This window comes from Sus scrofa, chromosome 1 (genome assembly GCF_000003025.6).
Source record: "Sus scrofa isolate TJ Tabasco breed Duroc chromosome 1, Sscrofa11.1, whole genome shotgun sequence".
NCBI classification, from domain to species: domain Eukaryota; kingdom Metazoa; phylum Chordata; class Mammalia; order Artiodactyla; family Suidae; genus Sus; species Sus scrofa.
Window position 1 is genome coordinate 113,004,163 of NC_010443.5, and position 18,118 is coordinate 113,022,280.

General features: G+C 38.2%; 1 protein-coding gene across 9 annotated transcripts in view; it reads right to left on the bottom strand.

Moving 5' to 3' along the window:
* RNF111 (ring finger protein 111) overlaps positions 1 to 18,118 on the bottom strand; it is a 98,141-nt gene that overhangs the window by 42,697 nt on the left and 37,326 nt on the right. For all 9 annotated transcript variants that reach the window (XM_013992925.2, XM_013992923.2, XM_013992922.2 and 6 more), the window contains exon 2: positions 8,525 to 9,420. In XM_013992925.2, coding sequence (XP_013848379.1) covers positions 8,525 to 9,401 — 877 coding nt within the window. In that variant the 5' untranslated portion in view covers positions 9,402 to 9,420. The remainder of the gene's footprint in view (positions 1 to 8,524; positions 9,421 to 18,118) is intronic.

Consider the following 18,118-nt stretch of genomic DNA (forward strand, 5'->3'; position numbering starts at 1 on the left):
CATGAAAGAAATTAACTGTAAATAAGTGTGGGGGGAAAACCTTTGAGGACTAATAGAAATATTCTAAACCTGTACTGTGGAAATGGTTACACAGCTCTAATTTTACTAAAAATCACTGAATTGTATACTTAAAATGAATGAATTGAGTTCCCATTGAGGCTCAGTAGGTTAAGGATCCAACATTGTCTCCATGAGGATACAGGTCTGATTCTTGGCTGTGCTCAGCGGGTTAAGGATTCACTGTTGCCTCAAGCTGCAATGTAGGGTGCAGATGTGGCTTGGAATGGATGTTGCTTTGTCTGTGGCGTAGGCTTCCTGGCCTTAGCTGTAGCTCTGATTCGCAGCTCCCTAGCCCAGGAACTTCCATATGCAGTGGGTGTGGCCATAAAAAGAAAAAAAAAAAAAGGATGGATTTTATGGTAAGTAAATTCAATATACCCTAATAAAATGTTTCAAAAACACCCCCAAAACTAGGGAGTTCCTGTTGCGGTGCAGCGGAAAAGAATCCGACTACTACCCATGAGGATGCAGGTTCACTCCCTGGCCTTGCTCAGTGGGTTAAGAATCCAGCGTTGCCATGAGCTGCGGTGTAGGTCTCAGGCACGGCTCAGATCCCAATATTGCTGTTTCGAGTGCCAGCAGCTACAGCTCCAATCTGACCCCTAGCCCGGGAACTTCCATATGCTGTAGGTGCGGAGGGAGGGAGGGAGGAAGGAAGGAAGGAAGGAAACCTGCAACAACCACAAAACAAACGATTCTAAATACATAAAAAATTGGTAACACAGGAGTTTCCTTGTGGCAGGTTAAGGATCTGAGATTGTCACTGCAGCGGCTCAGGTTGCTACTGCAGCACAATTTCAACCCCTGGCCCAGGAGTTTCCACACGCCATGGGCACAGCCCAAACAAACAAAACAAACAAACAATTGGTGGCATAATCACATAGAAAACTAGCCTAGAGCAAAATAGGAACCTCATAAAAAAATCTTATATTCAACAGAATTACTGTTAGTACTAATTATAAACTTTATTCGTTTACAGAGTTCCTTTAGTGGCGCCGCGGAAACAAATCCAACGAGGAACCATGAGGTTTTGGGTTTGATCCCTGGCCTTGCTCAGTCGGTTAAGAATCCGGCATTGCTGTGAGCTGTGGTGTAGCTCGCAGACAGGGCTTGGATCTGATGTTGCTGTGGCTATGGCCTAGGCCAGCAGCTGTAGCTCCAATTCAACCCCTAGCCTGGGAACCTCCATATGCTGCATGTGCAGCACCCCCCCCCCAAATTATCATTTATATTTATTTCTGAATGTTCATTTATATGTATTTATACTCTGTAAACAATAAAACAAAACAGTAAACACCAATACTGTTAAGAATCAAGATTTTCTCAACCTAAATGTAAAGAGATCCAAAAATAAAACACAAGCTTACATAAAAACCCTAATCCTAAACTTTCAGTGGATATATCAGACCCAACTTGAAGATGCTTCTACTAGCCAAAGGTGAAACTATTTGAACATCAAAAATAATACAAAGATTGCAACACATCAACTATTCTAAAATCTGTGAGTTCAAAATGACATTTGAAAATGAAAAACCTCTTTGAATACTCCTTGTTTATTCTGAAATATGGTAAATGAAGGTAAAGACTCAAGCATTTATCTTACTTTTCTTGTATAACCTGCATTTCAGAGTAACCAATTAATTGATGTAGGAAGAATTCCTTCTTATAAAGGAACCTCAGTTAATAAAAGTAACAAAACAACAGATTTAGAAAGTTAGTATTTTGCAATCCCTAATGAAATAATGGATCTAGGCAAAACCATCAAAGCTGATAAAAGTAATAAATGAAATGATGATGGGGAATTTTATCGTGGAAGGATCAGAAAGACACCATTTGAACACTCTTATTAATTTTAATGTGTAATGCAAGAGAAAGTACAAAAGCACCACCAAGGAAGTGCTGCTGAAGTGAACGTGAATCTAATCAAGCTTTTAGATCTACCAGTCAGCAGGAAATATGTAGTGTACAAAACAAATTAAACAGCATGATGTCTAGAAATTGTTCTGAAATTCTCCAGAAAAAAGTGAGTGGTGAGAGATGAAGTATGAATGTCAGAATATTGAAAAATGAAGCATGTTATGAATATGTGGGAGTTCATTGTATACTTATATATTTTATGTGTCAAAATTCCCATGTAAAGATAATAAAATAACAACAAAAACTCTTATCAATGTTATTTTTGGAAAAGGAAGAAAAATATTCACAGATTTAGATATAATTTCTAGTGTTAAGAATTTAAAATTCCAAGGTCTGATCATTTTCTTAAGCAAACTTGTAAAACACAAGTATGGAGTATAGTCAGAAAATATGAATATATAGCTATAGAATACATTTTTTTTTTTTTGTCTTTTTGCTATTTCTTGGGCCGCTCCTGCAGCATATGGAGGTTCCCAGGCTAGGGGTCCAATCGGAGCTGTAGCCACAGGCCTACACCAGAGCCACAGCAACATGGGATCCGAGCCGCGTCTGCAACCTACACCACAGCGCACGGCAATGCTGGATCGTTAACCCACTAAGCAAGGGCAGGGACCGAACCCACAACCTCATGGTTCCTAGTCGGATTCGTTAACCACTGCGCCACGACTGGAACTCCTAGAATACATTTTTTAAAGCTGTAAATAAAATACACAGCTAATAGATATAAATCAAAACCAAAAAAACTTGTGAAATAGTGATTCACCAGTCAAAATATAAGTAAAAATTGTATCTGTAGTTTGGGATAAAATTTCCAGTAACTGCATCACTCATGGAGTCAGCAAGCACTATATCTCACATAAAGATGATGAGGATGACAATCCTGAAAACTGCTTAATGACTTAAAAAGTAGTTCCAGTAATTGCCAAGTTACTGATGTCTAAGGTACATAACTCTGTGAATAATAAATAAATATTATTTGAGAGAGGATTAAGATGGCAGAATAGAAGGACTGGAGCTCAACTTCTCTCCTAAAAACAACAAAATTCACAACTAAAGCCTGAGCAATCTTCACCCAAATGGACTGGAAACCTTAAAAAAGATACCCTACTCCAGAAGAAAAAGAGGAGGCCATGTCAAGAGGTAGGAGGGGTGATTTCACAATATAAACAACCCCATACCTCTGGGGTGGGAAGCTCCACAGACTGAAAACTAACTGGCTCACAGAGACTCACCTACAGGAGTGAGAGTTCTGAGCCCCACATCAAACCCTCACGTGCAAGGATCTAGGACTGGGAGAAAGAGCCCCTGGAGCATCTGGCATTGAAGGCCAGTGGGGCTTGTGCACAGGAGCTCCGCAGGACTCGGGGAAACGGAAACCCCATTCTTAAAAGGCACACACAGACTTTCACGTGCACTGGGTCCCAGGGCAGAGTGAGGTCTCCATAGGAATCTGGGTCAAACCTGACTGCAGTTCTTGGAGGACATCCTGGGAAAACAGCCCCGCCCTTCAGTAAACAGGCTACCTAAAGACCCCCCCCCAGGCACACAGATGCCTCTAATCCCATCTAAAGTCTAAGCCCCACCCACCAGAGGGAGTAGAATCAGCTCCACCTACCAGGGGGCAGGCATCAGCCCCTCCCATAAGGAAGCCTACAGCAAGCCCCCATACTGACTTCAGCCACAAGAGGGGCAAACACCAGAAGTAACAGAGGCTACAACTCTATTATCTGTAAAAAGGTCACCATAGCAAAAACGTATAAAAATGAAAAGACAGAGAACTATAACTCAGATGAGGGAAAAAGGAAAAACCCCAGAAAATCAGCTAAGCAATGAGATTCTCAGCATCCAGGAAAAAGACTTTAGATTGTTGGTGATAAAGATGATGCAAGACATTGGAAATAAACTGGAGGCAAGATGGATAACTTATAGGAAACACTGACCAAAGACATACAAGATATAAAACTTAAACAAGAAGAGATGCAAAATACAATCACTGAAATAAAAAATTCACTAGAAGCAGCTAACAGCAGAATACAGGAGGCAGAAGAACAAATAAGCGAGGTGGAGGACAGATTAGTGGAAATTATGGATGTGGAACAGAAAAGAGAAAAAAGATTGAAAACAAATGAAGAGAGTCTCAGAGAACTCTGGGACAACGTGAAACGCACCAACATCCGTATTACAGGGGTGCCAGAAGGAGAAGAGAGAGAGAAGGAGACAGAAAAAATATTCCAAGAGATAATAGCCAAAAACTTCCCTAACATAGGAAAGGAACCACTCACTCAAATCCAGGAAGCACGAGTACCATATAAAACATACCCAAGAAGGAATACTCCAAGACCCATATTAATCAAACTGACCAAAATTAAAGACAAAAAGAAAATCTCGAAAGCAGCTAGGGAAAAGAAACAAGTAACATACAAGGGAACCCTGATAAGGTTATTGGCAGACTTTTCAGCAGAAACTCTGCAGGCCAGAAGGGAGTGGCATGATATACTTAAGGTGATGAAAGGAAAAAACCTCCAACCAAGATTACTCTACCCAGCAAAGCTCTCATTCAGATTTGAAGGAGAAAGCAAAACCTTCACAGATAAGCAAAAGCTAAGAGAATTCAGCAACACTAAACCGGCCTTACAACAAATATAAAGGAACTTCTCTAGGCAGAAAAGACAAAACAGCAACAGGAAACAAAAATTCCACAAATGACAAGGCTCACCAGTAAAGGTATATATACAGTAAAGATACGAAATCATCCATGCACAGTTATACCACCAAAATTAGAAATCATGAGAAGAGGTGAGTACAAATGCAGGACACTGGAGATGAACTTGCAATTAAGAGAACAACAACGTAAAACAATCTCATATACATTTAGGCTCTTAGATCAAAACTTCAGAGTAACTGCAAACCAAAAATCTACAATTGATACATGAACAAGGAATTAATGTTTATTATACAATGTAAAGTACTGACTTAAATAACTCATTCTTAGATAATCTGGTAAATCCCATTAACTATCTATAACTGTTTTGCCTTAGAGAGTTTGATGGTATTACAAAATATTTAGCATGTAAAACATTCTTTCCATCAATTCACTAAAGCAATGGATACTGTATGAAAATGTTGTCCCAGTAGCTCTATAGCATATCCATCCACACAAATCATATTATTAAAGTTCAGTATATAATCTAAGTAAAATTTGAGATATTCCGGTCATTTGGTAATTCATAACACATACAGTAACATACTAGACTTGGAGTTAGAAAGCCAGCACTAGAAATATGTCTGAAGAGGAGTTCCCATTGTGGCTCAGCAGGTTAGGAACCCAAAGTAGTCTCTGTGAGGTTCAATCCCTAGTCTCACTCACTGGGTTAAGGAAGGATCTGACATTGCCACATGGTGAAGTGTAGGTTGAAGATAAGACTCGGATCTGGTATTGCTGTGGCTTTGGTATAGGCCTCAGCTGTAGCTCTGATTCAACCTCTAGCCTGGGAACTTCCAGATGCTGCAAGTGCAACCATAAAAACAAAAAGGGAAAAAAAAGAAATGTATCTAGAAGAAAACCCTAACTCTCAAGAATCTAAGGAAGCCAATTTTTTGAGAGCATTAAAATTTCTTGACAATACAAAATACTTTAACTGTTCTGAATATGAATCATTCTAAAATGATTTTCTAAACGCTTCATCTATGATATGAAGTGATAACGACAAAATCCAGCTCCTAAGGGTGCTGCGAGGATTAAAAGAGAATACACACAAAACACTTAAAACATTACTAGCACAGAGTAATTGCCCAACAAATGCTAGGTATTTTTACTATCACGACACCATCACTGTTGGGTGGTAAAGGAACTTGAAGCAAATTCCTTGGAGGGCATTCTGGTAACAATAGCTAGCAAATTTTTAAATGCATATACTACCTGGTATATTTTTTTCAATTTTTCAATTAGAATATAGTTGATTTACAATGCACCTGGCATGTTTTAAAAAATTATTCCTTAAGATAACCTCGCTTAGATGTGTAAAAATGCATGTAGAAGGCTATTCAATGCAGCAAATACTCATCAACAAAAGCTGGTTAAATAAATTATGGAACATCCATAAAAAGGGAAAACTATGCAGCTGATTTTGAAAAGTGAGATAACTACACATACCAGTATTTTTTAAACCCACATTACCTATTTATATTTACATATACTTTCACATTTTCTTTTCTTTTCTTTTTTTTTTTTTTTTTTTTTTTGTCTTTTTGACATTTCTTGGGCCGCTCCCGCGGCATATGGAGGTTCCCAGGCTAGGGGTCCAATCGGAGTTGTAGCTGCCAGCCTATGCCAGAGCCACAGCAACACGGGATCTGAGCCGCATCTGTGACCTACACCACAGCTCACGGCAACACTGGATCCTTAACCCACTGAGCAAGGGCAGGGATGGAAACCGCAACCTCATGGTTCCTAGTCGGATTCGTTAACCACTGCGCCACGACAGGAACTCCATACTTTCACATTTTCTGAAGGAGATAAGAAACTGCTAACTGATTACTTCTGGCTAGTAAGACTGGGATCTAAGAAGAAGAGGTAAACATTTACTTTTTATTTTATATTTTTTAGTACTTTTAAAGTTCTACAACAGATGAATGTTATTATTAAATCATTATTAAAAACAAAACCTAGTTTAAAAAATCCTGGTCTAGAAACCAGAAGACTTGGCTTCAATTTTTACATTTGTACTTCCACAGACAAACGAGGGTAATTCCTGAAAATAATTCTTCCAAGAAAGACAGTTAAAAAATTTTTTTTAAAAACGTGCTATAGTAAGTATCAGACAAGATTTTAAAATGAATTACAAAGTTTGCATTTATCTTGAATACTTGATGATCTATGAATTTCTTTCTTCCTAGATCCTGGCCTCTATTTATTCTATTCTCATGCTTCCTACAAATAATAGCATTTTGGAACTTTTGCTTTACCTCACCAACCACCCTGCTTCACTAATTTCAAGAAGAAATTCCCTCTGCTGCTCCTACTCCCAAAACCAGAGCCTTCACATTCATTGTGTGACAATTAAGCAAGACACCTCCCTCTTTCTCAAGAAACCTCGGAGAATGGTTGCTGTAGCTGTACGTGATCTCAATGAACTCTTTTTGTTTTGTTTTGTGATTTTTCAGGGCCGCACTCAAGGCACATGGACTTTTCCAGGCTCAGGGTAGAATCTGAGCTGCAGCTGCTGGGCGAAACCACAGCCACAGCAATGCCAGATCTGAGCTGAGTCTGTGACCTACACCACAGCTTATGGAAACACTGGATCCTTAACCCACTGAGCAGGGCCAGGGATCGAACCTGCATCTTCATGCATACTAGCTGGGCTCATAACTGCTAAGCCACAACAGGAACTCCTCAATGAACTCTTTTTTCTTAAGACAAACATTTGCGTAGGTTAAAAAAAATGAACTACACATAGCTAAAACTAAAATTAGGAACAAAGTTACTGCTTTCAGCGTTCTAACAAGGACAGAAAAATAAACATGGAAGAAGAAAAGTAATCTTGGAAAAAGAAAGGACCCAACATAGAAGGAGCAAAGAGTGATAAATGGCATCTCTGCACAACAAATCAGTAGGTTTTACCCTCAACAGGCCTGGGAAAGCTCTGTGTCAATACTAGAAACCACGACCGTAGCCCTTTAAAAAGCTCTCCCAACCCCCATTTTCCTTATACTTTGATAAAAAAAGTAATCTTTTCCCTCAGTTCAGACTTCACTCCTCAATACTCATTTCATCACCTTACACTACAAACTGTAAAAATGGTATGTATATATGGAATATACTTAGACTTCAGAGAGTATACATAAACTTATTCTAGTTAAATGTAATTACTGTGGTGGGGAGTACATTCAAGTTAATCATCTATCAATTCATTTTTAAATGATTAATCATACTCTACTGAATACTGTCAAGACTAAAAGTTTGTGTTCTAGTATTAGAATAAAAGTTACCTCTCAAATACGTGAAATCATTTTTCAGTTATAATGAACAAACATGACAAGGAAACAGTTAACAATAACAATAATTTTCCCACTTAAAGGAAAAATATCTTTTTTAGTGACAGTGTTTTTACTGTAGTTCCTACTATAGCTGAATGCAAAAGAAACCCATCACATAGATTTCTGAAAAAGTACTCATAAAAGTTAATCATACTAAAAAAGCACTACAGGGGAAAAAATTGTACCATAATCCATAAACTCACAAAATATAATCAAATATATATAAAACAGAAATTTTTTCAAAAAAAAAACCCTCTCTTGCTTTATTTTTGTCAGGAAAATAGAAAATGTTTAAATTTTCTATTTGAAATTTTACAAAATTAAAAAATTTGTATCTTAGAATTGGGGCCATGTTTTAATACTACAGTTAGTCATTTATTTATATGGCTTAAAAAATAAAAGTAGAGCCTCATATTCCTTTTAAATACAATGAAATCACTAAAACGTAGAAGAAAATAACAAAATGCAACAGCTTCCATGCTTTGCTCAACCTAAGAAACAAAGTTTTTACCTGAGGGAACAGTTGGATTGTTTTGGTGGTTTTCACTGGTAGAAACAAACAAATCTTCGTCTCCTTCAGTTGATGAGCTGGAAGTGGATTCACTGCTGAGGTCATTCTCACTGGAACTACTAGAACTGGGGAGCAATGCATATTTTCTTCGGGCTAACACTTCTCGTTTTTTCCTCTGCATTAATATCCTTTCTTTTTGTTTCTGTGTCCTCTGGGAGGAATTATTTTTTAGAAATCTCTTTCTGCATGGAAGTCTCCTTAACGAACTGCTATGAAAACAGGGTCTTTTCATTAATAATCCCGAAACGGATTCTGTCTCAGTCCGAGGCCACTTTTGGGACCGTGCACTATGAGTTCTACTTTTAGCACTCAAAATTGCCTGGGGATGTCTTACAGAGACTTCTTTATCCTCATCTGAAGTCACAGTATCAGAATCTCCAAAATGAAGACTAGACGAAGGAGAAGAAAGACAATCACTAAAGGAGGAATCATTATCTTCATCACTGTGTGTTTCTAAGTGTTGTCTCAATCCTAATATTCCCTGGTTCTCTTTAGCACAATTTTGCATGTACGAAGGGCCAGCCTGCTGGCTTTTGCGTTTTTTCCTCACAACACTTTTTTCTTGCTCTTGTTGGTTACCATTCATGTCCTTCTCTTGCTTTTGAGAATCATCACACAAATGAGAAAATTCATTCCCCACTTTACTATTAATCATCTCAACTCCTGCAGGAAAATTTTTGGCTGCCCCAATGGGCTCTGGATGCAAGAGGATCCCTTTCAGACTCTCCTGTGTCTTTGGTGCATCAGAAGGAATATCACTCTTCATATCCACTTTTATGGTATAGAGCTTGTTATATTCAGGAGTCCATTGAGACATGGGAAACTTTAAGGAAGGCCTAGAAAACACAATTAGATATTAAAAAAGATTGTTAATGTGTTTTATTATACTATTTAAAGAGTTCTCAGATTCCACTGAGAATATCCCTGAAATAGGACAGAATTGCCTTTTCTTCATCAGGATATAAAATTACTATCATGAGTTACTTTACTATTCTTAAAAACATTTTCCCCTAATACCTCTTACCATATATCCAATTTTTAGAACTATAGTAAAGATTATAGAACACAAGCCTACTTAAAAACTTCTATCAACCAAAAACTGATCTTAATCTGCACCTTCCTAACTTTGGCAACATAACATATTCGGTCAAAATCAAAACAATTTCTCTAAAACCTAATATAGTAAAAATAAATGAAAGGATTAGAATTCCAAAGACTTTGATTAGTCAACATTTTTCATTCAGTATTACATTTTAAAGTGATAATTATATTAAATACTTTACATACATCTACACAGTTACTATGTTAGGTGGATTACTATACATAATAAACTAATAAAATATAGCTTCTACTTCATAGTTCTTTCCTTCATACTACTCAATTCTCTAATTAAAGATCTGAACTCACCAAGAGACAGCAGGTATAACTACTGCATTTTATAGTTTTAGATACATATAGGAAGAGCAACACTGAGTTGCTAAAGACCATTCAGTTAAAGCAACACAGCAGAACATAAAAATCAAAATTTCAGGAGTTCCCATCGTGGCTCAGTGGTTAACAAATCCGTCTAGGAACCATGAGGTTGCAGGTTCCATCCCTGGCCTTGCTCAGTGGGTTAAGGATCCGGCGTTGCCATGAGCTGTGGTGTGGGTTGCAGATGCGGCTCGGATCCCCCATTGCTGTGGCTCTGGCGTAGGCTAGTGGCTACAGCTCCGATTCGACGCCTAGCCTGGGAATCTCCATATGCCACAGGAGAGGCCCAAGAAATGGCAAAAAGACAAATAAATAAATAAATAAATAAAACTTTCAGAATTCCCTCTATGGTGCAGCGGTTACGAATCCAACTACTATCCATGAGGATCTGGGTTTGATCCTTGGCCTCCCTCAGTGGGTTAAGGATCCGGCATTGCTGTGAGCTGTGGTGTAGGTCACAGATGTGGCTTGGATCCCAAGTCGCTGTGGTTGTGGCTATGGCTGGTCCGGCATTGCTGTGAGCTGTGGTATAGGTCACAGATGTGGCTTGGATCCCAAGTCGCTGTGGTTGTGGCTATGGCCAGCAGCTGCAGCTCCAATTCAACCCCTAGCATGGGAACTTCCATATACCACAGGTGTGGCCCTAAAAGAAAGCAAAAAAAAAATAAAAAGCAAAAACACAAAAAAAAACAAAAAACAAGACAAAAAAAGGCAAGTTTTCTACAGCTAATCAAAGAAGCTAAATCATTAAATCTCTGAAATTATGAGATGAAGAACAAGAGAACTTGAAATTAAAGGATCTACATCAATACAATGTACACAAGAATGGTGATAATATAAAATGGAACATATCAGGACTCAAAATGGAATGTACTTATTTAATGTGACAAAAACCTTCACTAGTAACAAAAAATAATTTAAACAATGTTAAAAATTTTAAGTTTTTATTGAAGTGTAACATAGACACAAACATTCTAAGTTTATAGCCAGAAGAATTCTCACAAAGAAAACACATCTATTTAACTAGCTCTAAGATCGAGAAACATAGGATAACCAGCACTCCAGAAATTCCCATCCAGTCACTCCGTCCAAGAGCTGTAACCACTATCCTGACTTCTAACACCACAGATTATTTTTCTATTTTTAACATGTATTTAGTAAATCACTTCCTAAAAAAAAAGGAAAAAAAAGATATTTAGTAGCAAGTTTTTAACTTCTCCACAAATGACAGTTACAGGAATAAACAACCTCACAACTCTCCCAAATGTATTTTAGTATATAACTATTATCGAATATATAAAGAGATGACAGTAATTAAAAAAATGAAACGGCCTATTTCTATATGAAGCTATCAAAACCTCTGTCTTCTTCAGGGGCATGTGGTGATGTATCTAAGATCAGCCCTGTCTGGAGGTTAGCAGGATTAGTATAGAGGAGGAACAAAAAGATGGGTAAAACACATGGGTAGAGCAATAAGCAAATTATAAGAGGCAGCCGGTCAGACAAGGATCACCATAATTAAATGCAAGAAAAAGTAAGTCACAACAATAAAGTGCAGGTATATGTGATATAAAATTCAAGGGGCCCCACAAGGATGATTATAATAAAAAATACAGATAATAACAAGTGTTGGGAAGGATGTAAAGAAATTAAACCCTCAAACATTGACGGTGGACATGTAAAATGGTGCACACCTTGTAAAAGTAGTTTGGCAGTTCCTCAAAAGATTAAATACAGAGTTACCGAATGATCTATCAAGTGCTTCACCTCCAAAAGAAATGAAAACAGACATACACACAAACTGATACCTAAATATTCATAGCACCATTAGTCATAAGAGCCAAAAAAAAAATGTAAACAACACAATGCAGCAACTGATAAATAAATCCATACAATGGAGTAATACTCAGTAATCAAAAGAAATGAAGTACCAGGAGTTCCCTTTGTGGCTAACTGGATTAAAACCTGACTAGTATCCATGAGGATGTAGGTTCAGTCCCTGTGCTCACTCAGTGAGTTAAGGATCCAGTGTTGCTGTGAGCTGTGGTGTAGGTCGCAGACGTGGCTCACATCTGGCATTGCTGTGGCTGTGGTGTAGGCTGGCAGGTTCAGCTCCAATTTGACCCCTAGCCTGGGAACTTCCATGTGCCACAAGCGTGGCCCCAAAAATAGCATTAAAAAAAAAAAAAGTACTGGAGTTCCTGCCATGGTGCACTGGGTTAAAAACCCAATTGCAGTGGCTCATGTTGCTGCAGAGGTGTGAGTTCAATTCCCAGCCCAGAGCAATGGATTAAAGGATCTGACATTGCTGCAGCTGCAGCTCAGGTTCAATCCCTGGCCTGGGAACTTCCATATGCCATGTTATGGCCATAAAATGAAAAAAAAAAAAAAAAAAAAGAAGTACTGATTTATGTCACAACATAATATGAACCTTAAAAATACGAGACAACGGAGTTCCCGTCGTGGCGCAGTGGTTAACGAATCCGACTAGGAACCATGAGGTTTCTGGTTCGGTCCCTGCCCTTGCTCAGTGGGTTAATGATCTGGCGTTGCCATGAGCTGTGGTGTAGGTTGCAGATGCGGCTCAGATCCCGCGTTGCTGTGGCTCTGGCGTAGGCCGGTGGCTACAGCTCCGATTCAACCCCTAGCCTGGGAACCTCCATATGCCGCGGGAGCGGCCCAAGAAATAGCAACAACAACAAAAAAGACAAAAGAAAAAAAAAAAAAGAAAAAAAAAAAAAAAACGAGACAACATATTTTAAGATTCCTTTTATTTTAAAAAGTCCAGGAGTTCTCCTATGGCACAGATGGTTAAGGATCTGGTATTGTCACTGAAGTGGCTTGGGTAGCCGCTGTGGCACAGGTTCCATCCTTGGCCCAGGAACTGCCACATGCCGTGGGTGTGGCCAAAAAAAAAAAAAAAAAGGTCCAGAATAAGCAACTCTGCAGAGATAAATTAAAATTATCTAGGGCTAGGAATAATAGGATGATTGAGGTATAGGGTTTTTATGGTGAACTGAAAATGTTTTAAAATTGATTGTGGTGGCAGTTGTTCAACCCTGTGAATATTCTAAAAACCATGACTTCAGTACACTTAAAATGGAAAATTTGTATGGTATGTGAATTATATCTCGATAAAGCTGTTGCTAAAAAGTCAAGAGGGAAGGTATCAAGATTTCTGGGCATCAGAATTCCCCTTGTGGCTCAGAAGTAACAAACCTGACTAGTATCCATGAGGATGCGGGTTCCATCCCTGGCGCTGCTCAGTGAGTTAAGGATCCGGCGTTGTCGTGAACTGGGGTGTAGGTCACAAATGTGGCTTGGATCTGGTGTGGCTGTGGCTGTGTTGTAGGCCAGCAGCTGTAGCTCCAATTTGACCCCTAGCCTGGGAACTTCCATATGCCTCAGGTGCAGTCCTTAAAAAAAAAAAATTCTGAGCATCAGAAATCTTTTGATTCACATCAAAATAATCAGAAGAGTCAGGTCATTTGAAAAAATCTGGGGAAGATCCAGTAGTCTGGGTCTCCCAGGAATTGTGCTGAGTTGGGTCTCTGGTGATAGCCTTTACAAGCTGAAGAAAAAAAATTGTTTCAGACTCATCCTGAATTACTAAATCACCCTCTGGATCTTGGTAATGGAGATCCTGAGAGGCTATAAAAACTTTCCAAAAGAACAGATAAATTTTGAGAATTGGAATCCATAAGTGAATTTACAAAGAAGTGATTCATAGCATAATTTACTAAACTTAATTTATTTTCCATCAGTTTATGCCCCAAAGGCAAAATAATGATCCTTTTATGCTTAACTCTGCTCTGGTTTTTGGTGAATTTTGTCTGCCCAACTGAAGGGGGGAAGGCATTAAGGGAGAGAAGTGGTATACTGTGTGGTAACTGTTCTCTGCATTATCATGTCATGCAGTCCTTAGATGTACAATTAACATCCCATATCACCCCAGATGTTCCAACCAAGGGAGTACAAATACATATTATACTCTTTTTGAACTGAGTAAAAGAAGAGTAAGGTCATGAAAAGAAATAAATAGCAACAAAACTAACAAAAAGGAATAATGAAGAATGTTCTGAACTATTTTGTTATTTGATAAAATCATGATTGCGTCTTACTTTTGTAAAAATTATTGGCTGATCTAATTACAAAGGAAGCAAGTATGTGCTAGATATATCTTTTTGACCACATTATGAATGGTGTGATATTATACAGTTTCAATTCTGAAACCACAATACTAGTCCCTCTTTGTACTGGTTTGATCTGATCATTTTATTGCTATGTCATAATGGCAGCAGACCAATTACTCATGCTATTAGTGTTGGATACAAAACTAGAAGTAAATTTTGCATGAAAAAAATAGCTTAAAAGGCTACCTTTTTTTTCTTTTTTCTTTCTTTTTTTTTTTGGCTGTGCCCATAGCCTATAGAAGTTTCCAGGCCAGAGATCAAACCCATGACACAGCAGTGACCCAAGCTGCTGGAATGACAATGCCAGATCCTTAACCCACTGTGCCACAAGGGAACACCTAAAAAGGCTAACTTTTAAAATTAAAAATTAAGGAGTTCCTGTCATGGTGTAACAGAAATGAATCCAACTAGGAACCATGAGGTTGCAGGTTTGATCCCTGGCCTTGCTCAGTGGGTTAAGGATCTGATGTTGCCGTGAGCTGTGGTGTAGGTCATGGACGAGGCTCAAATCCTGCATAGCTGTGGCTGTGCTGTAGGCTGGCAGCTGTAGCTCCAGCCTGGGAACCTCCATATGCTGCAGGTGCGGCCCTAAAAAGCAAAAAAAAAAAAAAAAATTAAGGTTGGGATTTGACAATTTACATTATAAATTAAGCTATTATGAGAGTAAGGGGGGGTAAAAACCCATTAAGATTACCAATACAACTTTCAGGAACTCTCCTTCTAAACTGTGATCCAGTTCAGAAAAAGTCATCACTATAAGTATGAATCTTCACTACCAACAACAAATACAAATACTTTTAAATTATTAACACAATTTTTCAATTTTGAAATTTTTTTTTTTTGCTTTTTTTTTTTCAGGGCCGCACTCGTGGCATATGGAGGTTCCCAGGCTAGGGGTCTAATTGGAGCCACAGCTGCCGGCCTATGCCACAGTCACAGCAACGCCAGATCCAAGCTGCGTCTGTAACCTACATCACCGCTCAGGGCAACGCTGGATCCTTAACCCACAGATGGAACCCACAACCTCGTGGTTCCTAGTCTGGATCTGTTTCTACTGTGTCACAACGGGAACTCCAATTGTGAAATTTTTAGATAAAAATGATAATTTTATTTATTTATTTTTGTCTTTTTAGGGCTACACCCGCAGCATATGGAGGTTCCCAGGCTAGGGGTCAAATTGGAGCTACAGCTACTGGCCTACACCACAGCCACAGGCAGCGCCACACTGCGTCTGCGACCTACCTACACCACAGTTCATGGCAATGCCAGCTCCCTAACCCACTGAGCAAGGCTAGGGATCGAACCTGCGACCTCATGGTTCCTGGTCAGATTCGTTTTCACTGTGCCACAACAGGAACTCAAATGATAATTTTATAGAACTCCAAAGGAACAAGATTTTAAATGCAATTCAAAAGATAACTTTGAATTTTCTATAAAAGTTTTAGAGGTTTTCAGAAAATGAACTAGAAATATGTTGTTTCTTTTTTCATAAAATTAAATAGAAAAAATAATACTGTACCACAGGGATAATACTTAGGGCATGTTTTAAATTTTTAATTCTCTTTCACTGACACTTATTTTACTTTGTGCCAGTTTAAGAATATTAAATCAAGAGCCCGACAGAACTCTCTTCCCTACTATTGAAATGCCTTATGACAACCACTACTTATAGCTAGATAATACAGACAGTATGCTTTGTTACATATTCTGAATAGTGAAAATTTCATAAGCAAGAAAGGACAGTACCAACAGAGTGAACAGGAGAAAATATTTGCATATCATCTATCTGATAAGTGACTGGTATGAAGAATATATTAAAAAACTCTTTGAACTCAACAACAAAAACAATCCAATTAAAAATTAACAAAGGACTTGAATAGTCATTTCTCCAAAGAAGGGATACATATGGCCAGTAAGCACATGAAAATATGCTCAATGACTTCACTAACCATTAGGATGGATATTATGAAAAAAATAAGCAAATAAATAAACAAGTGTTAGGAAAAAATGCAGAGAAACTGGAACCCCTGTGCACTAATGGCGGCAACATAAAATGGTGCAGTACATGTGGAAAAGGTCATGACAACTCCTCAAAAAAAAACCACAATTGCCATAAAACCTCGCAATTTCATTTCTGGGTATATACCAACAAGAAGGCAGGAAGCTAAAGAACAGATATGTGCACACACATGTTCATAACAGCATTATCAACAATAGCCAAAAGGTGGAAGTATAACCTAAGTGTCTACTGACAAATCAAATGATAAACAAAACATGGCATACATACAATGGAATATTATTCAGCTTTAACAATTAAGGAAGAAATCCACACAAAAACCTGCCCAAAGACGTTGACAGCAGCTTTTTCATAATTAGCAAAACTTGGAAGCAATCAAGATGTCCTTCAGGAGGTGAATGGATAAAACTGTAGCATATCCCGACAGTGGAGTATTATTCAATGCTAAAAAGAAAGAATCTATCAAGCCATGAAAAGACATGGCTTAAAGGCATATTATCAAGTGAAAGAAGCCAATCTGAAAAGCCTACATTGTGTATGACTCCAACTAATTAACATTCTGGAAAAGGCAAAACTATGAAGACAATAGACAGATCAGTGGTTGCAGGACGGTGGGGAGGAAAATGAAATACCATTGAGGACTTTTAGGGTAGTGAAAATACTATGCTACTATAATGATGATATATGTCATTATATATTTGTTTAAACCCACAGAATGTATTAACACCAGGAATAAATCCTAAGGTAAACCATGACTCTTTGAGTGATTACAATAATTCAATTTAGGCTCATTCTTGGTTAAAAAAAAAAAAGTACCAGAGTTCCTGTTACAGCTCAGTGGAAACAAACCCGAATAGTATCCATGAGGATGAGGTTCAACCCCTGGCCTTACTCAGTGGGTTAAGTATTTGGTGTTGCAGTGAGCTGGGGTGTAGGTTGGAGATGCAGCTCGGATCCTACACTGCTGTGATTGTGGTTGTAGTATATAGGCTGGCAGCTGCAGCACCAATTCGACCCCTGGCCTGGAAACTTCCATATGCTGCACGTGGCCCTAAAAAGCAAAAAAAAAAGAAAAAAGAAAATAACAACAACAACAACAACAAACAGAAAACACACACACACAAAACATACCTTTTGGTGATTAATGATGGTAACGGTGAAGGCTATACAAACATGGGGCAGAAAATATATGAGAAATCGCTATATCTCCCTTTCAATTTTGTTATAAAACTATAACTCCTCTAAAAAAAAAAGGTCTTAAAAAGAAGGAAATCCTGACACATGCTACAATATTATGCTGAGATAAACCAGTCACAAAAGGTTAAATAGTATGATTCCACCTACATGAGGTACCTAGAGTAGTCAAATTCGTAAATGACAGAAAGTAGAATGGTGGTTGCCAGGGTCCACAGTGTTACATGGGTAGAGAGTTTCAGTTGCAGAATACAAAAAATTTCTGGACACGGATGGTAATAAATGCTGATGGTTATACCACAATGTGAATGTATTTAATATCAAACTGTACACTTTGAAATGGTTAAAATAATAAATTTCACATTACGTATATTTTATCACACATACATACACACAAATCCCTATACATTTAACCCTGTTGTGGCATCTGTTTCTCAGAGAACCTAGACTAACACACTCCATTTAAAGAACCAATCTCTTTTCCCCACCGCTTTGTATCTCTTCCTGTTTTTTGTAAAGTCACTGGCTTGCCAATTAAATGAAATTATCTTACTTATTTTTTAATAGCCGCACCTGTAGCATACGCAAGTTTGCAGGCTAGGGGTAGAATCAGGGCTGCAACTGCAGGCCTATGCCATATCTGTGACCTACGCTGCA